This window comes from Triplophysa dalaica, chromosome 17, assembly GCF_015846415.1.
Source record: "Triplophysa dalaica isolate WHDGS20190420 chromosome 17, ASM1584641v1, whole genome shotgun sequence".
Lineage (NCBI taxonomy): Eukaryota > Metazoa > Chordata > Actinopteri > Cypriniformes > Nemacheilidae > Triplophysa > Triplophysa dalaica.
The window spans coordinates 17410031-17433704 of record NC_079558.1 but is presented as its reverse complement, the minus strand read 5'-3'; the positions used below and the strand labels follow the sequence as shown (position 1 = coordinate 17433704).

Below are 23674 nucleotides of genomic sequence, written 5' to 3'. Positions count from 1 at the left end.
GATGGGGGGCGAATCACGTAGCTCCGACTGCGGACATAGGAAGGGGTAAGTGGCGATCTTTTATGTTTCATGTCGGAAGGTGATTGGTTGGGTGTTGATTGGCAATGAGTGATAGAAGATTGAGTCTTCCTGGCAGAACTAGCGCTGAAGCTACATTTCTTAGCAGAGCAGAAGTCTTCTCTTTCAAATGCCTTAACACTTTTTCATTTGTTTCATACATTTTCACACCCTTTGTCAAAACAGTCACCACAGATCTCATTGAAAGATCCCAAACTCCATTGGATTCACTGTGTTGAACAAAAGGAAAACATCTATTCACAGCTGATAGAAAGTACTTGCATAATTATGAATCTCCAAGGTGTTGTGGATCAAAGGTGTTGCACAATGTATTTTATATATATATATGCATGTTCACATTATTGCTGTGTTTTCTCTTGTGTGAATTGCTGTGTTTTGCTTTGTATTGATTGCTGTGTTTTTGTTGCAAGCAGTATTCCCAAGCCACGCCTCTATCTCCTATTATTCAATTAACTAATAAGTGATCAACTTTGGGGTTGATCAGCTGTGAATGTTTCCCTATAAAAGTGCAACTACTGTGGCAGCGCTGTGTGTCCGTAACTGAAATCAACACAGCAAGAGCGAGACGAATCACGTGTGCCTGCATCGAGGAGTGAGTGTTTGTTCCACTTGCGGTGAGACAGCTTATAGCTATGAGAGCGAGTGCAGCAGAGCACACCAGTCGATGAGTCGCGGAGCACTATTGGAGTAGCAGCGTGTGAGACAGGTCGATGACCGGCTGCGAGGTACTATCGTGAAGATTGCGAAAGACTACCGTGAGGGCTGACGAGACGAGTGAAAACTGACGTGGTTCTTCTGTCGTGAATACATTGGACTGGATAGCAGGCCTGCTGTCCAGGCATGCTGTGAGTACGTTGACTTTCATCTAGCGGTGTGCCTTTTTAAATCCAGTTTGTTGCCGGTAACGGAAGAGATCGAGCTTGCTTGCAATAACTCTACTGGATGAGTGAATTTGAATCAGCCAACATTTTTAAAGGAGTCTCGAGTGAATATTCGCCTCTCTGTGGGACTGAGAGTGTATGGACGTCAGTTGCAATTCAGATGCCCAGCAGAGACTGAGTTGAACTTTGATTGTCCCTTGAGCTCGGATTTTTGGACTTTGGACTTGTTTCTTGCTTTGTCTATTTTATTTTTAAATCATTTTCCTTTAACAATTTTATTGAAATAAACTAGTTTCTGCTGTTATTTCTGAGTGTTGTTTTCCACTGTTCCATTCCCCGATAAAGAACCTGTTCTTAAAAGTGAGTTCCTGGGGTCTCTGTTTCAACTCTAGGTGGCGTAGTCGGCTACAACAAAAGTTTTGAATATAGATTTTATTAAATAGCTATCGGCCGCTGACATAATTTGGCGTAGTCGGCAGGGTCGGGTACGGGAACGGTGGAACAGCACTTGATAGGAATTGTTTTTTTTTCCAAAGATGATGATGCCAGTGTTTCCTGGTGCCCCTTGGGTGCCCAAGTTTACAGGTACTGATTGTGATTTGAAGTATGGAGACTGGAAAGAACAAATGCAAGGGCTTTTAGAAGCCCAAGAAATACCTGAAGCAAAGAAAGTTAAAATCGTAATGGGTGCCCTGGGTGGGGATGCAAAGCGGGAATTAAGTGTTTTGGCCGATGGAGATAGGGATAAAGCCAATAAGATTTTTGAGCATTTAGATATCTTGTATGCTGGAAAAATACCTCTTCCTGTCCTTCGATCACATTTTTTCAGTTGCAGACAGAGGCAAGATGAGTCTTTTAAGACGTTTGTGTTGCGATTACGAGAGCTTTATTGCAGGTTGCGGCGACGCAGTCCAGAAGGGGCCCTTGTTGAAGATCAACTGAAAGAGCAGCTGTTGTTGGGGTTGGAGGATGGACCTTTTTTGAGAGCCTTGAGAACGTATGCACGCCGAAACCCAGAAGGAACGTTTGCAGATCTCCACCAGGAGGCTTTACTGTTGGAAGCAGAATACAGTCAACCAAGGTATAAACTGGCTTGTGCTGCTATTAATGGGCCTAGTAGGATTGATTCTCGCTCACAGGGGACTGACTGGAAAGCGGAATTAAAGCGAGAAATTCTGGAGGAAGTTAAAGGACAGATGCGAGAATTTACACAGGAGGTGATGAAGGAGCTGAAGTCATCTAGTCCAGTCAAACAATCAAATCATGCACAACCTAATTATGTACATTTCCAGCCACAAAATATTTCTTCTAGGCGACGAAGGGGGCAGCCTTCCTCGAATATGTGGGATGCAGAGGGGAGGCCGATCTGCCGGCGTTGCCAACAGTCAGGACATATAGCAAGGTACTGCAAGGAAAGTGTGCTTCCTAATGGGAATTTAAACTAGTTTGCCCTGCTGCAGAGGTCCAGGCGGTGGGGCCAGCAAAACCATCAGAAAATCCAAGGACCATTTCTTCTTTTATTGGTGGCTGTCCAATGGTGAGTGTCCTGATTCAGGAGATTGAGTGTACAGGACTGTTGGACACCGGCTCTCAAGTCACTCTGATGCAACATAGTATGTTTGAGAAGAAGTTCCCTCAGTACAAGTTGGGCCAAGCCCCTGTTTTGACTCTAAGAGCTGCAAACGGCCTCGAAATCCCCTACATTGGATATGCCGTGTTTGATTTTAAAGTTGCTGGAGTCCATCTTCCAGAGCGGGGTGTTGTCATTGTAAAAGATGAATTTTCTACAAACCCTCTAATAATTGGCATGAATGTAATTTCACAATGTTGGAGTGCTCTTTTCCAGAATGAGGGGCATTCCTCATCGTTGTTTCAGAGTACCAGAGAACGACAAGCATGGCAGCAGGTTACAGCAGTTTGTCAGCGTGTTACGGCACGTATTCAAGAAGACGGCTCACTAGGCAATGTGTGGCTGGCTAACAGACGAGGTGTACGTGTTCCACCAAGGAGTGAAGTCATAGTCTGGGGACGTGCTCGAATGGGTCTGCGACAGCGTGATTACTGTGGACTTGTGGAACCTGTGTCGGAACAACCTGTGACTGCTGCACGAACAATTTCCATGGTAAGAGACGGTAAAATCCCTGTGAGACTCTGTAATATACATCCTTACAGTGTTTTCGTTGGAAAGTATCAGAAGCTTGGGCGGCTATATGAAGTCAATAGCCCTGATATTTATGGATGCAGGGACCTTGGACTAACTTTGGATACCGAAGGTATTGTGGAGGTGAGTCTGATTGAAGGTAGCCTCCTTGCAGAAGATGCAATTTCCCCTGGTATATGTCAACTTTCCCAAAGATCTGATTTGACTACGCAGCAGTGCCAAGATCTCAATGCACTTTTGAAGAAATGGTCTACAGTTTTTGCTGAGAGTGAGGGTGATGTGGGGTACACCGAAGTGGTGCAGCATAGAATTCACACTGGAAATGTGCCTCCCATTCGGGAGAGGTTTCGACCATTGCCTCCCATGATGTATCAAGAAATGAAGACCTTGTTGACAGACATGTTGGATAAGGGAGTAATTTCTGAGAGTGCCAGTCCATGGGCAGCCCCAGTGGTGATGGTGAAGAAAAAGGATGGGAGCTGGCGATTCTGCGTGGACTATAGGAAATTGAATGCTGTCACCCACAAAGATGCTTTTCCTCTTCCCAGAATTGAGGAGACTCGGACCACTTTAAAGAGGGCTGAGTGGTTCAGCACTCTGGATCTGGCAAGTGGTTACTGGCAGGTGGGTGTAGACCCGGAGGATCGCCCAAAGACTGCCTTTGCCACCCCTCTGGGGTTATATGAATTTCAGCGTATGCCTTTTGGACTGTGCAATGGTCCCGCCACATTTCAGCGGTTAATGCAGCGTTGCCTAAGTGGCTATATAATAGACTTTTCTCTAGTGTACTTGGACGATATTATTGTGTACTCATTTGATTTTTCTACCCATCTTAGCCACCTTGAACAGATATTCCAGCGGCTGTCCCATTATGGGTTGAAATTAAGACCTGATAAGTGCCGGCTCTTCCAACAGCAGGTGAAGTTTCTCGGTCATGTGGTGGACAAGGTTGGCGTACACCCTGACCCTGAAAAGACAGCAGCAGTCCAAGGCTGGCCCACCCCTACAACAGTCCGGGAGGTAAGGGCCTTTCTAGGCCTTGCAGGCTACTATAGGCGTTTTATTGCTAATTTTTCCAAAATCGCTCAACCTCTAAATGCTCTCTTGGTTGGCATCCCTGTTGATAAAAAGTCTGGTACACGTCAGATTGAGTGGACCGCTGCATGCCAGGCTGCATTCGAGACCTTGAAGTCTTGCCTAACAAAAGCCCCCGTATTAGCATACGCTGATTTTACTTTACCGTTTGTTCTGTATACAGATGCCAGCCATCAAGGTTTAGGCGCTGTTCTGTCACAAGCACATGATGGAAGGGAGCATGTAATTGCTTATGCTAGCCGAAGCCTCCACCCTGCGGAGAGAAATGATGCAAATTACAGTTCGTTTAAACTGGAGTTACTGGCATTGAAGTGGGCTGTAACAGAGAAATTTAAAGATTATTTGACTGGATCAAAGTTTACAGTGTTTACGGATAACAACCCTGTGGCCCATCTGCAAACAGCTAAGCTTGGGGCCGTGGAACAACGCTGGGTTGCCCAACTTGCCAGTTATGACTTTGTAGTGAAATATCGGGCGGGGCGGGAGAATGGCAATGCAGACAGTTTGTCCCGATTATCTGTGCCCCCAACAGAGCAGAACCGGGTTGCAGATGTGCAGCAGATTGACGCCAGCGGAGGTGCCACCGCTCTTGGTGCTTTGGGGATTGATGAGTGGCGAGAGGCACAACAAGGGGATGAGGATCTTCAGTTGGTGATGCAGTATGTAAGGTCTGCTGGTGTACCAACCACCCTTGAGAGAAGGGCATTACCCCTGATTGTACAACAGTTGCTTCGCCATGTGTCACGATTTACAATCCACGATGAGGTTTTGTACAAAAAGATGATTGATCCAAATACCCAAGAGTGTCAATTGCAGATTGTTTGTCCAGCTGTCAAGCAAGAGGAGGTGTGGAGGCGATATCATGAAGCACTGGCCCATGCAGGTGTTGAACGTACGCTGACCAGAGTGCGGTCCCACTTCTACTGGCCCAAGATGGAGGAGATGGTGCGAGGGCTCCATTCGGGGTGCGTTGCCTGCAGCCTGCAGAAGGGTAGGGACAGTCATAAAGCCCCCCTTAATCCCATCTCAGTGTCTTGTCCGTTAGAAGTAGTGGCTTTAGACTTTTTGTCCTTAGGAAGGCCTAATGATACCTACCAAAACATATTAGTTATGGTTGATATGTTTACACGCTACGCATGGGCAGTTCCAACGAAAGATCAGACTGCTCAGACCACAGTGAGGGCCCTTTGGACTCATGTGGTGCAGACTTTTGGTTGCCCTTTGCGTTTTCATTCAGATAGAGGGCCAAATTTTGAGTCCGAGTTGGTTCAGGAGTTTTGTCAGTTATATGGAACAACTAAGAGTCGAACGACTTCTTATCACCCTGCAGGAAATGGTAGGGTAGAACGAGTTAACCAGACATTGTTAAATATGCTCCGTACGTTGGAGCAAGAGAAACAGGATAGGTGGCCTGACTTCCTCCCTGAGCTGATGCAAGCCTACAACAACACTGTACATAGCGCCACAGGTTTCGTTCCATCCTATCTGATGTTTGGACGTACAGTGAGGATCCCTGTAGATTTGGGATTGGGTGTAGTGGTTGATCAGCAAAAGTGGGATCGAAGAGGGTGGGTCCAAGATCATTACAAAAAGTTAAAGTGGGCCTATGCTTCAGCTAAGAATAAGATGGATCATGCTGCTGAGAAAATGAAACAGACTTATGATCGTGGGGCTAAGGATGTACCTCTACTAGATGGTCAGCCAGTCTGGGTTAGGGACCGGAATAGGCAAGGTCGTGGAAAGCTGTGTGGCTGGTGGGGCCCTGTGCCCCATCTTGTAATAGGAACACTGGGAGAGACTGGTTTGGTGTATCGGGTAAGACCTGAAAAGGGAGGGAAGGAAAAGGTCCTGCATCGTAATGCACTTAAATTGTGTATTGCCTCTGAAGTGGAAGATTTAGCACCCCCTAGTACCCTTGATACCACGCCTATAGTCATGGTTCGGGATCCCGTACCATATAGTATTTGGGCTGCTCCGGCCCCTGAACCTGTAAATATGGGAAATGAGACTGTTAGACGATCTGCACGTACAAATGTTGGACAGCGACCTATTAGATATAGAGAGTGAATTGTATAACTTATGGCAGGGACTGCTTACATTTTACTGTGGGGGGGTGTTGTGGATCAAAGGTGTTGCACAATGTATTTTATATATATATATGCATGTTCACATTATTGCTGTGTTTTCTCTTGTGTGAATTGCTGTGTTTTGCTTTGTATTGATTGCTGTGTTTTTGTTGCAAGCAGTATTCCCAAGCCACGCCTCTATCTCCTATTATTCAATTAACTAATAAGTGATCAACTTTGGGGTTGATCAGCTGTGAATGTTTCCCTATAAAAGTGCAACTACTGTGGCAGCGCTGTGTGTCCGTAACTGAAATCAACACAGCAAGAGCGAGACGAATCACGTGTGCCTGCATCGAGGAGTGAGTGTTTGTTCCACTTGCGGTGAGACAGCTTATAGCTATGAGAGCGAGTGCAGCAGAGCACACCAGTCGATGAGTCGCGGAGCACTATTGGAGTAGCAGCGTGTGAGACAGGTCGATGACCGGCTGCGAGGTACTATCGTGAAGATTGCGAAAGACTACCGTGAGGGCTGACGAGACGAGTGAAAACTGACGTGGTTCTTCTGTCGTGAATACATTGGACTGGATAGCAGGCCTGCTGTCCAGGCATGCTGTGAGTACGTTGACTTTCATCTAGCGGTGTGCCTTTTTAAATCCAGTTTGTTGCCGGTAACGGAAGAGATCGAGCTTGCTTGCAATAACTCTACTGGATGAGTGAATTTGAATCAGCCAACATTTTTAAAGGAGTCTCGAGTGAATATTCGCCTCTCTGTGGGACTGAGAGTGTATGGACGTCAGTTGCAATTCAGATGCCCAGCAGAGACTGAGTTGAACTTTGATTGTCCCTTGAGCTCGGATTTTTGGACTTTGGACTTGTTTCTTGCTTTGTCTATTTTATTTTTAAATCATTTTCCTTTAACAATTTTATTGAAATAAACTAGTTTCTGCTGTTATTTCTGAGTGTTGTTTTCCACTGTTCCATTCCCCGATAAAGAACCTGTTCTTAAAAGTGAGTTCCTGGGGTCTCTGTTTCAACTCTAGGTGGCGTAGTCGGCTACAACAAAAGTTTTGAATATAGATTTTATTAAATAGCTATCGGCCGCTGACAAATGCACCTGTGTGAAACTTGTTTGCACAACTCTTCAATCATCAATCAATCCTCATCCCTCTACAAAAGATGCCACCTCTGTATTGTTATTTGCAAGCATGGATCACAGAGGCCATAGGCACGGAAGGAGAGTAAGAGGCCATGGCAGAGGGGGCCGAAGGAAGAGGAGCTCGTGTGCGTGGTGGAGGAGCTGCAGCAGCAAGAGGACAGAATCGAGCTCAAGTTTCAAATGAATTTCGGGCAACAATTATTGACCATGTCATCAATCATGGCTTGTCCTTTAGAGAGGCTGGACAAAGGGTCCAGCCCATTCTGAGTCGGAGCACTGTGGCATCTATTGTCAGGCTTTTTCGGAATGAGAACAGGTAATTCACAGTGTTACTGTAATGTATACCACTGTGTATTTCAGCTTTACTGCATTGCCCTGTTAGCAGAACAAACCGTGTCTACAGTAATGCAGATGTTTTATCCATCCCATTTATGTGAATGTCATACAGTAAAGTCAATTTTGACATGCTTTTTGCTTTTACTTTATAGAATCCACACATTACCACACACTGGTGGCAGAGGAAGGATATTTGATATTGAACAGGAGTCTTCCATTGTAGATATGGTAGTGGCAAACAATGCAATCAGACTGCGTGAAATCCAGGCAGCAGTAATTGCAGATCAGGGAGCGTTTAGAAATATAAACAGTGTGAGTTTGGCAACTATAGATCGAGTCCTTAAACGAAACCATGTCAGAATGAAGCAGCTGTACAGAGTTCCATTTGAAAGAAACTTTGACATCGTAAAGGAGGCACGATTCCAGTATGTGCAGGTACAGATTTTTTATTGTAATACCTTCTTACATAGTTACATGCGACTGGAATAATTTGCTTTATGAATTTGCTCTTTTTGTTAGAGAATAATGGAGTTTGAAGCTGAAGGGGCACATCACAAATTCATTTTTGTGGATGAAGCCGGCTTCAACCTCTGTAAAGTGAGACGACGCAGGAGGAACATCATTGGGGAGAGGGCCACTGTCACAGTGCCAGGTCAGAGGGGTGCCAATATCACCATGTGTGCTGCCATATCCAATGATGGGGTCCTTTGCCTAATGCCAACTATTGGCCCATACAATACAGAACGCCTCATCCCATTTCTTGATGCATTGAAAGAAATACTGATTTCAACAGAAGAGAGAGGGCTGTTGAGGCCTGGCATGAGTCTGTATGTCATAATTTGGGACAATGTTGCTTTCCACCACTCTCGCCTTGTGAATGAATAGTTTGCAGCACAGCCTCGTATTATGATACAATTCCTCCCTGCATACTCGCCTTTTCTGAACCCAACTAGGAGTTCTTCTCTGCTTGGAGGTGGAAGGTGTATAATCACCGGCAATATGAGCAGATGCCCCTCCTGGAGGCAATGAATGCTGGTTGCCTGGCAGTGGGTGCAGAGGACTGCCAGGGACGGATACGCCATGCAAGGAGGTATTTCCCTCGGTGCATTGCAAGGGAAAACATTCAATGCGATGTTGATGAGAAACAGTGGCATAATCGTCAAGAACGAATGGACTAAATGTGAAAGATAAAAAAAAAAATATATATATATATATATATATATATTTTTTTTAAGGTATTTCCACCCATAAGTTTCCTTTGGTAGCTTTTTTTCCAGTATCCATTTGCGTTTGTACAGTATCATATGTCATATTGATGGCTGTATTTTGTTGTCCCTCGTGTAATGATTGATTGACAGAATAAATAAATTTGACCACAAGTTGTGGTGTTTGATGGAAATATTTGCTTATGTTGCATGTTTCTAATGTTTTGTGAGTGTTAGAGCACTTTGCTAACAAAATGACTCATTTTGGCCATTGAGCTTCAGTTTTATCCTGTGTGTTAACTGTTTTGAAAATGTGATGTCACAGTGGGCAAATGTGTGTAAGCGAACCGAAAAAAATGTTTTCTAGCAATGGAGTAAAATAAATAATATGAATATACTTTATCATATTTGATCTGCATATCAATTCAATCACCAATCCCTATCAGAAAGTCCATTAATATACACCATGCAAATAAATACTTTGTGGAAAAGGAAAGCGTTTCATTTGTGTACCATGTGTCTCTATAAAGATGTTTGTTAACCCTTGTGCGTCAATTTTCAAAAAAGCTCACACATAGGTCCAAAATGGACATAAACAGTCCTAAACATATCTTACATTCCTATGTTTTCCATTTTCAATGAACTGCCAAACACCTATGTTGTTTATTTGATTTGAATTATTTACATTTTTTTTACAGATTTTTTCTATTTTCTTGCATACGTTAATAATTAACAACAACATTATTTTGATGCATTCTTATTTTCTAAAGCAGTTATCCCATAAAATTCAGATTCACAAAGCCCTCGAAGAAATTCATGCATTGAACAAGCCCATCAATCACTTTGCTTACAGAAAATTCTAATTTATTTAATTATTATTACAATTTTGAGATGCTTGGAACGCCACAAGTTGAATTGGGTCATTTTGGCCCCTAAAAACCTTTCTGACATAATTCTTCTAAATCAAGGTCCAGTCGTTTTCATAAGAGACTTAGGTCTAGTTCCACGCCCACTTTTTAAAACTGAAGTCTTTTCTTACCTGGTTGCTTCTTCTGTGTCCCTTGCCATTCTTTACCACTGTCTCTCACATTGTGTCTCGATTTGACTCTGCACGACACACGTGCATGCACAAACTTTCCACCCCAAAGACAGCACCGCTGACTCATGTTGGACTTTTAAGAAAGAGAAAGGGTTACACGTCTTTGCACCCCATCCCCCCTCAGGATGGGGTATAAAGATAAAAATCTATCAGAGAAGCACATCTGGTTTCATGCCAGAGGCAAACTCCTCTTCTCAACATCATCATCATCTCCACTCCTCATCATACGAGAAAGGCCACATTCCATCTTGGTTCGTTGTTCTTCTCACTGAATGAAGTTCAGTCATGTAAGGTTTTGGGTATTTGTTTGGAGGGATTGAAAGTTTACAGTTGATCTCAGATCAGAGGTAAAAAAAACCTGCAGGGTCTAGTGTTAGAGTGGGGATTTGGCACACGATCCCTTAAAGAGTTAGATTTGACCAAAGTCAAGAGCTCTTAAGAAAATGTTCCCATGACAGTAAAGCTAAGCACACATTCTTTGCAATTAATAACATTTATTCTTATTTTCCCATGATACTAAGTCAAAAATAGGAACAAAAATAAATGAATCTAGAAACTCAAAGCTGATCAAATGACTTTTAAAGCATTTACTAAAAATGTGAGACAGATTTGAACTGCACTTTTTGAGTTGTTCATTTATACACTGATTTAACATCAACATCTATGATACATTTATTCACCTAAATGGATTGAAACTAAACTCAGATTGACATTTTTTGGCTTTATACAAAGTGCTTTACTGAACACACACTTGTTTGCACATGCAGTGTACACGATTCAAGTGTGCTCAATCAAAATAACTGTATTATATAGCTCGAGGGAAGAAACAATATCTTATAAAAAAATAGTTAACTGTGAATGTTGTACTGTGATACTCAAAGTAGTTATAACATGTCTTGACAAAATAATGCCAAACTAGTGCAAACTAGCGTGCAAATTAGCAGAGCATTTGCCAATGTTTGTGGTCTTCATCTTGTAATGGAGTCGAATGCGCTTGTACTTCATGTTGTCATAACCAAACCTTAATTAGACAAAACAATGTTTCAGTATGAAATTCATTCAGCTTCGTTTCATTAGATAACAAGAAATAAGACGTGCCACAGTTCATTAGCGCAGAAGAGAGAAAGGCTTGCTGCAGAGCGAGAGGTCAGGAGATCTCAGACACTCTCAGGATGTGCACACACAACCTGGGAAACTAAAACAAATGTCTTCTGGTCTTTGTCATGTGTTGGATTTGTTATTATTTTAACATTAACACATTATTATGGCTATAGAAGTCTACTGTACGTAGTGAGTTTTTTTAAATTAAGAAAAGTAGGTTTTTGTTGAAAACCATACAAAATAAACTCAAAATAAGAAAATACCTTAATAAATATTTTTGAACTATGAAAAACTTCTTCAAAATACCTTGTGTTGTTTTAAAAAGTCCTGCTCAAAATCATCAGATGAGAAACCCATTCGCTGCTTTAACACTGGAGTCACATGTTCATGAGTTTGTCTTCGAGTGTTTCTTATCATGTCCAGTGTTAATATCTCTGTAAGGTGTCATCACTTGGGAAGTATGTCAGAATGTCCAAATAACTTTTAAACAATCCAGATGGATGGGGATTAGAGGCCGTCACACTTCAAAAAGGATAAAAAGCCCAAACCACTTGTGCTTTACATTCCGAGTCTTCTGAATCCATATGAGAGCTCAATGTAATCTAAGTCATCATTCTCTCAAAATCCTACATTGGAAATGTTGCTGTTGTCACTATTGATGTTTACGGTGTGGGAAAATCCACTTTTTCATTTACATGGAAATGTAAAAAAGAAAGTCATGCATGTTTCAAAACACAATGGTTATATGGTATAATTTGTCATTGATAATTTCTAATGGTTAGTATTTGGTATGATTTAATAACACGTTTTGACATTTCTTAAGTAGTTGTTCACTGTAGGTTTTGTTGATGCTTCTGGGGACAGCAAATGCTGGGGATGTTCATATATCACTGATTTGACAATGTGTTTACAGAGGGGAGATATAGGTGCATTTGTACATGTGTAATTTTCATATTTCATTTGAAGTACTTTTTTAACCATCTACGGATTCTCTAGTATGCTTTGAATCATTTTTTTCTTCTTCAAAAAGTCCCTTTGACATCTGCTTTGCAGTTCCTATATAAGAAACTACTCTAGCCTCATTAGATTAGAAATGTCACTTGGTTTGATACATGATTATCTAATACAATAAGTACACGTGTCAGGAATTTTCACAGACCTCGGAATTTTCTCAGATGTAATCTAGTGTGTGATCGCCCTCTAGCGGCAGGTTGGATCACAGTTCTCAGGCAGACCTCTTTATAGACGGAGGGACATTTTCTTGTCACATTGTAACAGTTTAATGTTACATGAAAGCCTCATATACTCTATGTTCAGTTATGATTCATGTTCCTTTCATTCCATTTAACTCACCGTACAATTTACTTCAGTTATTGTTTACTACAATTCATATAAAACAAGTCTTGAAAACAAGTTTTATTTAAACGCTCTTTTATCAAAATGTTTTTAAACCAACTTCACTTTTCGGTAGTGTGCTCCCCACACGAAAAAGTATAGGAATATGTATATGTATATATATATATTTATTGTTAAAAGTCAGATATTTATTGTGTTTGTGTGAGATGAGATGCGGGAGGAGAAACTCTCTGCACTGACATACGAGAGAGAGAGAGAGAGAGAGAAGAGAGAGAGAGAGAGAGAGAGAGAGGCGGCGAATCTTTTTACCCTTTTTAAAGCTTGACACGAGCACATGCACAGACTGTGACCCACTTCCACAGGTTTCATCTGGAGGACAGCAGGTACACTATAATGCTCGTGGGTTATTTGTGAAAGTTTTCACACGGACGCGCGCGTGACAGTCGGACAGTATTCAAGCTTTATATTGAATCTGAGAGGAACTAAGATGCCCAAACCAAAGAGTGAATATGTCATCCTCACAGAAGACAGCATGTTCAGTGTGATCTTACTCTTTTTACTCGGAGTGGTGAGTACAGAGTATCTCTAATCCGTCTGAGATCAATCTCACTTTACCTCGATCTTGACAGTCAAACGAAAAAGCACCTTACACTTCAATTCTTTCTTTAGCTGAAGCATGTGTTACTTATAACTGTATTTTAACAGCTTCATTATATACTGTTAGAATGTATATGTATCATTCCATTTTTTATTATAATAATGCTTAAAGAGCTTTTGCTTGTTAAAACCACTCACACATTGCACTACTTTCCTATTTAATGACATAATTTAAAGAGGTGAAGGCATCAAAACACATGATCCAGCCACGGTCATTGTGTTCTTAAAAGGTTTAACCATTAATAGTTACAAAGAATTGTGTTCAAATGGCTTATGAAAAGGCATATGCTTCACAAGTGAATAATAATGCAGTATAAATGATGTGTTAACACTTCTTTTCATTATCCATAACTTTAATAATCTCTTCACACCCACTTTGACAGAAAGGCACATTGCTTTTATTTCAGCTGAAGTGTGACTGCTATTAATGCTTTAATTGTATGTGTGTGTGTGTTATAGTGGCACATGCAGTTCCCCATAAAGACAGATAATTGATAAAGCATGCCAACATAACTGCCGACACATTGAGATGATGGTAGTACAAGTTTTGTGCAATTGTTTGTGTTAAGGTTGTGTCTTGTCTTGTTTAAAACTGAGGCTGGAGTTACACCCATGTAAAGAGCATGATGGGCGTGTGGGCAACAACAATGTCGCAGTCGAGCGGGATGTCAACGCGTGTCCTCTGAACTGCACCTACATATTAGTGTCATTTTACATCCAGCTATTGCAGTAGCTATGCAGACAGCACACAGACAGCTTTAAAAATACTTGTGGTTTCGGGATGATCTGTTTGATCTTTTGGATTTTTTTTTTAAAGATGATATGCAAATTATGCATTGAGAAAAGCATGGTTAATTCATGGTTACCATGGTAACTACAGTAACCATGTTTTGCATTTTATCTAGTAAAAAAACAAGTTTAATACGTTTTTTTTGTATGGCGTGACTGTTGCCATTCTCCAGTTTTCTGACTAAGCACACATTTGGCATATGTCACCTCCATATTGTTAGGGTGTCTGTCTGGGGTGTTTGCCAGGGCGAAGTGGTTTTAGGGTGGAATCTAGATGGGACTTACTAGCCCTAGTAAAAACAGCCAAAACCAACGTCTCTGTGATGTCACATATCAAGATGGAAAACGATTTATCCTCCAGGTGAAAATCAGTCAGTTGGCTCAGAAAAGTAAAAGCAGACCTCTCAACGATCTCTCAACATGTGATTTCCGCCATCACTCACACATACAAACAGTGTAGGAAATATAAAAAGGAGAAGTGTAATACTTTTACACCAAAGCATTAGCAATATAAATAATTGGCCTTTGCGATTGTAAATCACATGGCTTACACTGCAAACAACTAAAGCAAACAGAGACAGAGAGAAGAGCTCCATTAACTCCAGTCAGCTCATTAGAGAGAGAGAGTTCGCTTTGCCAGAAACGTGGATGACTTTAAATTGTTGACATGCGCCAACAGGCTAAGGGTTATGAGTTAAGTGCATTCAAACGTCAGTTCCCAAACATCATGAACCGTGTGTGTGTGTCAGTGAGAGGCTCTCTGCAGTATCTACTGTCAAAATACATCTGTTTATGACACTTATATCACATTTTTTTGTGATCATGCTTTGGTTTTTCAGAACGCATGTGTCATGTTATACTTTACGACTCCATTTAAATCATTTCAGCGGTAAAACGTCTTTGTGTGTGCGATGAATTCTCAGTGGAAAATGTTACTGCTCATAGATCTTCTCATGAAACCACTGAGAGACTTAAGCACGTTTCCAGTTGCTCTTCATTTAATCTCAATGCTGTGTAGGAGAAACAGAAAGACACGAAAGACATCTCATCTGTGATTTTTCTTACTTAAGGCTATCAAAAGAAAGAATAAGTCAGGCATAATTTTCTCATCTTATAATCTAAACCTGTACACAAGCCTTGTTTGGAAACACGTCATAGTCATTAGTGGTGATTGCTAAGGCAAGCGTATTGTATTATCAGTCAAATTTAAGGTTAGGGATTTGAACAAACTCGTCCTATGCTGCCTGTGCTATTGAGACGAATAATACAAAAATCTTGTTGAAGAGAGGCATGTTCTTCATGTACCGAGAGATTGGGAAATCAATTTTTGTTTGGGACATGATTGAATAGATACAAATATTCTAAGACTTTAATTGAGGGTGATAGAAATCAGAATATGATAGAGAATTGGGTGTAGGTTCTTTTGGACTGAGCCAGGAAACAACTCCCCAGAATAGCATGCTAAAGAACACATTTAGCCGCAGGTATAGTCCATCCATCTGTGTTCGCACTACGTCCGCATGGCGCAATTTTCGTCATCAAAAGGGTCGGCAGGTGCCAGTAGACCCTGTCCGAGGACACCCCAAATTTTAAGACCGTGCGGACGAAACGCATACAGCAGTGCATGTGCAAGAAAATGTTAAGAGCCCACTACGTGACAATACACACATGGAAAGTGTGCGGTGTGCAGTTGTCGAAGAAGTATGACACCAAAGCAAAACGGTGAAGCGGAGGAGCCAAAACACTACAACAAAGAGAAAATATTTGCATTTATAAAATTCAAACTTAAGAGAGTATAAAGATGTGTTCAGGGCGGCTAATATTTATCTCTGTCGTCTGCAATGGCGGAGCCACACTTCTTCTATCATACATTTGCCGTGGGCCTGTGAATATCGCAGCTCAGTGCTGCCCTCTGACTGTGGTGGAGTGTACATTCTCATTTGTACTACGCATAGGTCCCAGAAAGCTGTGCAGACGCATTTGTGCGCGAGACGGAGACGGACTTGCAAAGTCTAGAATACCCATGCCTTTATCAACTGCTTTAGTATGGTATGTGGTAATGGCTGTTTGCTTGGGGAAACTGATGTCAAACTTTAGTGTCTGGGGTAACGCATTGCAAGTAGTAGCCTAACGTATTATCTATTAACACAATATGTAATCATATTACATTTTTGAAGAAACAACAGCGATTTTGCTCTTAATATTTGAGTTACTATTTAAAAAAAGTAAAATGTCATTTTTTAGTTGAATAGATTTGTACAATTTTTGTACATTTTTAACCGCTGGAATAATTTTGAAGGCTGGCCAGACATAAATTAACAAAACACATTCAACTAACATAATCTTATAGAAGCAGTTCACCCAAAAATGAAAATTCTGTCATCATCATTTATTCACCCTCAAGTTGTTTCAAATCTGTATAAATTACTGTTGAAAAACAGTTGTTGGCCACCATTGTCTACCATAGCAGAAAAGCAGTCTAAAGTTAACTTTACTTTCTTCAAAATATTTTATTTTGTGTTCAACAGAACAAAAAAATTTGTAAAGCATTTTTTTCTACTATGGTGGTCAATGGTGGCCAAGAACTATTTGGCTACAAGCATTCTTCCAACTTATACAGATTTGGAAGAACTGGAGGGTGAGTAAATTATGTTTTTTTTTTAGGTTAGACTGTTCCTTTAAGAAATATTTTGTGGGCTATAGCATACATCACTCTATGGGAGCAACAGTAAGATGAAAAAAGTAGCTGAAAACTAATGTAACAGTTTTACTTTTCGTACGAAATAAATAAGTAATCTTTCAGCTTTCACAGCTTTCCTGTAGCTCAGTGTTAACAACGCAAAGTCGCGGGTTTGATCCCAGGGGATTGCACATACTTAGAAACAAATGTATAGGATAATGCAATGTAAGTCATTTTGGATAAAAGCATAAATAATAAAGTAATCAAATTATTCACTTTTGCTTTTTTGTTTCATTGGGTTTTTTTCAAGAAATTTCTAATTTGTGCTTTTATTTGGAGTTCCATTGCTAGCATTCTCAAGCAGACCTGTAATAAAAATAACTTGTTCTGAAATGTCACACACACGTTACCACAGTCTGTTCTTCTGTCAAGATTAAAAGTGACTCCAAACAGGTTTCGTGACATGCATACATGTGTATGAGCCTTTACATATTTTCTTTACACATTTTAACCTTGTTAATCAAAGAATGTCATGCTAGAGAACATCAAAGACTTATCGTACAGATTCTTCTGAGGGCTTTTAAACTTTACCTGGAGCTGGAATGCTCGTGTGTGTTTGTGTGTAGGAGGAGGTTACCTCATGCCAGGGGGTAATGTGTGGGACAGGTAGAAACGAAGGGAATGTTAATTTGTGCTTTCCCAACCTCCTTTTCTCCTCACCCATCACTGTCACTTATTCAGCTGATTCACAAAGCCCTGAAGGGGATCATCTAATCTTTCTCTTTTACTCTTTATCTCACACTCTGGCTTTCTTCTCCCAATCTTTAAACGTCATTCCATACACCTGTGACAAACGACTGCCACACTCTCAGCCAATCGCTTCTTTCGGTTCACCCTACTCCCTCAGGCGTCAGCCAATCAACAGCCGCTTCAGCACGAGGCAAAATTCTTCGCTAAGTTACCATGTAAACAAACTGAAGGCGAATGCCATGTTTTTGCGTTGTCTTGGAATTATTCTGCACACAAGGTGCACATAAACATTTTGGTTAAAATTGTGTGGTTAAAAAACTGATGGACATTTCAAGTTTACGTTATTCGTCTTTATGTCATAAATCGATCGCTCCACTCTGTCGGTGCATACAGGCAACCATAATCATAATGCAAACCATTAGATTCATTTATGCCAAATCATATCTAGAATAAAAAAACCTGCACCTTTTAAATGTACTGTAAATGTTCAGTCATGTGCTTCTGATACAGGCTGATACCTGTTTATTTCTTTTTGAAGCTCTCTATCTTTCCAAAGCAATGCTGTTGACATGCATTAGACATTATCAGCACTAAATAATGCAACAAGTCGAGCAGCGTTACTGTTCAGATTGTATTTTTGGCTCCGAGTCTGTATGGGAAGTTTCTGGGATTGCATTCCCAAGAGATGTTAGATTCACAGCCGTGAAACCTCATACTGGTCAGCAGTTACAGTATCTTCTGTTGCCACATATACTTTTTTACAAATTTCCCAAAGTATAATTTGTCATTTCATTGTGTGATGTTGATCGGTTTCATAGCTGTAGGCTTACAATGAGCAGATAAATGATGAATTTTTTGCAAACAGTAATTCTAAATATAATATGAAACAGCATTTAGAAAACATTTTCACTTCAGAAATTATTTGTGAGTAAATTAAAATGTTAAAGGGGTCATATGGAGCAAATACGTGTTTTTCTGTGTACGCATTACTCCCAACACTGGTTTTAAGCTGCACATGCATGTATTAGACACGTTAAACTGCAAAAATGTATGTGTTGGAAAAAAAGATGCAATCTATCTAAAAGCAAATGCTCACCCAGACCTGTCTGAAACGGCTCGTGTAACCACACGCCCACAAATCTACATCAGTTTGTGGTATTATTTGACTTCGACCGCCCAAATGTATACGAAGGTGAGCTGGGCGTACCTGTCAGTACAATTGCGTTGGAACCTGATGTTCCAAATATGTTAAGAGATGTTACATTTCGACACACGCTTGCAGTATTCGACCAATCACCACGCACTGGTTGACTGGCCAATCATAGCACACCACGCTTTTCAGAGTGTTGTAAAAAATCTGCACATTTGAGAAAGGGGGTCAAAGAGGAGATATAAACATGCACGGTGTGTGAAAAAATACTGCATTTTTATCCTTAAATCGTGTATACATATTACATTACACCTAAATCGAAATGAAATTATAAACAGTTACAGTAACAGAATGGAACAGGGTACACAACCTATAATGTATACATTTACCTGTTGTTTAGTTTTATCCAGTAGCCTGTGCCGTGTAGGGGATTTCAGCCAAAAGAAAATCACTTGAAAAACTAGCTTTTAGATGAAACTTCTTTGGAATAACTGACGAATCATATACAAAGTCAAGGAACGTAAATTACATAAGTAAATGGGATGAGAAGCTGTTGGTTGCGCTGTTGCTTTCCACTTCTTTATGTTAAACAAAAGGTTTTTAATATGATATATGTTAATATGCTAGATGGGAGAAGTCTCTATAGACATTTTCAATAAACGCACGTGCCTGACCCAAAGTTAACTTGATATCTTTGTCTGTTTATCAATCTGGCTATTGGCTATTTTTGGCTATATACTATTTTAATCAATTTATATTGAGATTAAATTAGATTAATAATCATTGAATGTCAACTTTATTAAATAAACAATTTGTTGCATTTCATTGGATGTTAATTTATTAACAATTTGTTTAATGGGTCGTGTAACTTAACGCATTTAAGTTTAGCTAAATAATATTCAGAGATGGGCACATATACATCTAACAAGTATTTAGTTACGAATTACTAACTCATGACATGTATTTCAATTAAATACTAAATTCTGCTGTGATTAAAATGTGTTTAATTAAAATACAAGTAACTTGTAATCTGACAATACAGTAATTCCATCAAACACACAGATTTTAGCAACACACTCACATAAACATGTAGGCCATCACATCATTTTATTATGATCATTATTGATTTATCTCATTCTCCTGTGACCAAAGTCCGTTTACGGAAGTCGTGCCACTCAGTGGCCTTGTTTGCAACGCCTCTGGGCAGTAAACAAGTCCTCTGTCCTATCTACTTGAATGGGGGAAGGCAGATCTTTTTAAAATCGCTGGCAAAAATCACAATTAAACGGCATATGCCCTATCAATAATTAAACCTAACATATACTGTACCATAACTTGGGTTTGCTAAGCTTATGTCAGATCTAATACGCCATTATCTACCATCGTATTTATTTTCCCTACTATGTCAGGAAAGGGAAATGAGATCCAAGGTTATTTTAGTTAACTAAAATTAAAACTTTAAAAACCTTCCTGTTCATTGATATCAAATCAAATATTGACCTAAAAATTGACCTAAAAAAGTTTCCTCAAAATTAAACCAAAGTAAGTTAAAAGCAGAAGAATTATAACAATAAACAAAAAATTAAAATAAAAAATTCTAATCTTATATAATAACATTAAAAATAAACCAATAAATTCTAATTCTAAAATAAAAAAGAATTTTAAAAACAATCTGAGGGTGAGTAGATGATGACAGAATTTTCATTATTGGGTGAAGGATCCTTTAATGGAATGAAAGATCAACATAGTCTAGAACAGTGTTTCCCGATTCCAAAATCCTGAGGGTTCTTTACTGTTTAGTTAAAATAATTGTAATAATAATTTTTTTTGTGCCACAAACTGTTTAGGTCAAATTTTCAAAGGTCGAGGCTTCAAAATGTGCCCACCACTTTCTGAAGAGTGTTTGTTATTGTAGCAAGAATAAAATATATCTGACATATTTGAAAAAGTAATTAAGTATTTTAAAATCCAAAATACTGTCTCTCAAAGTATTTAATTATAAATTACATGTGACTTTTTTTGTTAAGGAAAATACAAATTACAAAATACTGAAAAGTAATTAAATACGTATTTCAAACACATGTAATTGAAATACTGTCCATCTCTTTCTACAGGTAACCTAAAATAATACTGGCTAGACATACTTTTAACTTAATTGCTAATGTCATTTACTTGTTATTTCTTTTGCTTGTTTTCAGAAATAATCAACAGTGATTTTTAGTTTAGGCCACAAAAGCGTCCATGTAACGTTTGTTTTTGTTGTTACTTTGAAACCGTCAATAATATGTGTGATACTGTACTCTGAGATTTTAGTTTACTCTGTTAAAAGAACATACAAAACTGACAAATATTCTGGCAACTGGTGCACCAGAAAAAAACATAAAATTCAAAAATGTAAATTATTTTAAACCTAACCTTTCTGACATTTTTTCTACCACATTAAATAAATCTCTGAAAATTCAGTAAAGTTAATTGGTAATATTCACTCTTTTTATTGCCCTGACCAACACAATAAAATAGTATCCAAGGATGCATTCGCAATAAAAAGTGTTCTGCGAATGTGCAAGGTGATCTGTAATGTAGACGTTTATTGTTAGCACATGTTCATCTCCTTCCTTCCATCAACATATCATAAATTGTGTTCATGAACATCAGGGTAGTGTGACCAAGTGGAAATGTGGTGCTTTGTATTTGGTCATTTGGCTGATGCCTTGTGTGGGAGGATATTTGGATTCTTCAGTGTACCTTTCTCTTTTCAAATCTGATCTGTATTTTTTTTTTTTCATGTTTATCTGTATAGGGGGATGTCCTGTCCACACGGGAGACATGTCCCTCGGAGATGTTTACATCCAAAGGAGAGTGCTGCCAACAGTGCCAGCCAGGGGAGGGCATGGTCCAGCCCTGTGGAAAGCATCAGACAGTGTGTGAACCGTGTCTTGACAGTGAGTATCACACACACACAGTCCTCTTAAACCGAGATGTTGGCTGCAGCAGCACTACAAAAGATGAGGCTTCTGCTGCCTTATTTAAAATGCCATTTCCTGAACTATCACGTCAGAAGGCTTTTCAGCTGTGAACGGTAATTAGCAGTTAAAGTGGAAATGCTTTTAGGAAATGAGAGAAATAACAGTCTGGAGTGCTCGGAGACCGGTCCGAGTGTTTCATGCCGCTTACAGCTCTTAGTGAAATTAATTATGGAAAATCCAATGGTACATGACATTTTGTGACTTTATTGGATCACCCGTCGGAGCACCGTAAGAGTTGCGCATATGAGCTGGTCCTGAGCCAGGTCCTCATTCGAAGCCTGCCAGAATCCCTCCCATTTTAAAATTGTCTCCCACACGTCTTCTTTCGTGACCCAACTGAACAAGAGGAAATACACAAGAGAGATGAATGGAAATAGACAACGAGAAATCCGAAATGTGACCAAAAATAGTCATATAGTCATACATACGTTTTTTTACTATTGCAATGATTTATACTGTGGTTTAAAATAAGAACAGTTTTTTTAAATAAATTCCAACAAATTAAAAGTACAAAACATTCCAGCCAAATTCATCTTTAATTTAATTTATTTTTGCTTCTTTTTTTGATCCCCTTTTGGGCCAACAAATCACACTTGAATTTCAATTCAGGAGAAAAAAGGCAAACTACTTACCCATACTTGTATTTCAATGAGTTCTGTGAGTGTCAGTGTAAAGACACAACAGAAAACGTGTAGTGTCCAGTCTTCATGTTCCCGTCTGACACCCTTCCTGTGTCCAGTGTTAAACTGCCGTAACCCACAACATTCTTCTTCGCGTAATTAGTTTCCAATCTCTCCGTCAGGCTTCTTCCCTACGGGCCTGTGCTGAGAATTGAGATTCTGACCCCATCCATCAACATTCAAACCATTACATGCTGAAAACTCCAAACTGTTCCTTTCACAGCTCTCATAAGTCACCCAACGCTGCCCGACAGCACTTCAGCAATTATGTGTTGACACACTCAAAACTAGCATATCTGGAATGAAAACAGCTGTTTAAGAAGTGATTAATGTAAGTTACACAGCATATGAGTTCTTAACACATAAATCCTTTAGACTTATAGAATAAACTCAATTTTTAAAGGAGTCATATGACACGGCTAAAACGAATATTACCATTTGTTTGAGATGTAATGCAATGCGTATACACGATTTAAGGTTCAAAAGCGCTGTATTTTCTACATACCGTGCATATTTGTATCTCCTCTTTGCCCCACCTCTCTGAAACACGCAGATTTTAACAAAACTCATTGCTCTGAAAAGCAAGGGGTGTTATGATTGACCAGTTAACCAGTTCATATTGATTGGTCGAATACTGCAAACATGTTACGGAAATGTAACACCATATTTGGAAATATAGCGGTTGTATTAGACAATGCATCCGAATTATGTTTTTACCAATGTGTATGTCCTGTTGCACAATGAAAGAAATCACTACTAAGTGTACAACACTTGATTCTTCCGTCTGCCAAATATCACCTTTGAGCAGCGCTATACGCAGTCTAGAACAACTCATTGACGTGCTTGTACAATTTATACATATGCAAGAAATATAACCATGCTTATTTCTTAAGCAAGTTTTTGCATGTCTTACGAACGGAGAACACGTTTCTCGTGCATTTCCGTTCGTGGCCTCGAGCACACATGGGATCTTTTTTAAAGGGACACCCAACCCAAAAATGTAAATTCTGTTATGGAATACTCGCCCTCTAGTTGTTCCAAACCTGTATAAATGTCTTTGTTCGGTTGAACGCAAATATATTTGGTAGAATGTTAGAAACTTAAAATGATTTTGCATCATTGACTACCTTCAGAAAAGATCATCATGGTAGTCAAAGGTAGCCTAAATCCCCCAATACATCGTTTGAGTTCAACAGAACAAAAAATATGTACAATACCTTGGAAACCATTCAGATAAGCATATACAGCAATAGAAACGTTGTTTGGCAGTTCTTAACTTTGATTTGACTCCAGAAAATAATTGGGCTGGTTTTCATTCCCTTTGGGCGGGTTTTGAGGGGTCATTGGGCTGCTTTCAGGAAGCTAGTTAGCAAGATCCCTGTGACCAGCAGCAATGACAAGGTAAGCT

At 39.7% G+C, this 23674-nt stretch overlaps 1 protein-coding gene across 2 annotated transcripts in view; it reads left to right on the top strand.

Annotated features, from left to right (window-relative positions):
• The first annotated feature begins 12861 nt into the window (after positions 1 to 12861).
• The window catches only part of ngfrb (nerve growth factor receptor b), a 29823-nt gene continuing 19010 nt past the window's right edge, over positions 12862 to 23674 (top strand). For both annotated transcript variants that reach the window (XM_056772127.1, XM_056772126.1), the window contains exons 1-2: positions 12862 to 13102; positions 21361 to 21502. In XM_056772127.1, coding sequence (XP_056628105.1) covers positions 13022 to 13102; positions 21361 to 21502 — 223 coding nt within the window. In that variant the 5' untranslated portion in view covers positions 12862 to 13021. The remainder of the gene's footprint in view (positions 13103 to 21360; positions 21503 to 23674) is intronic.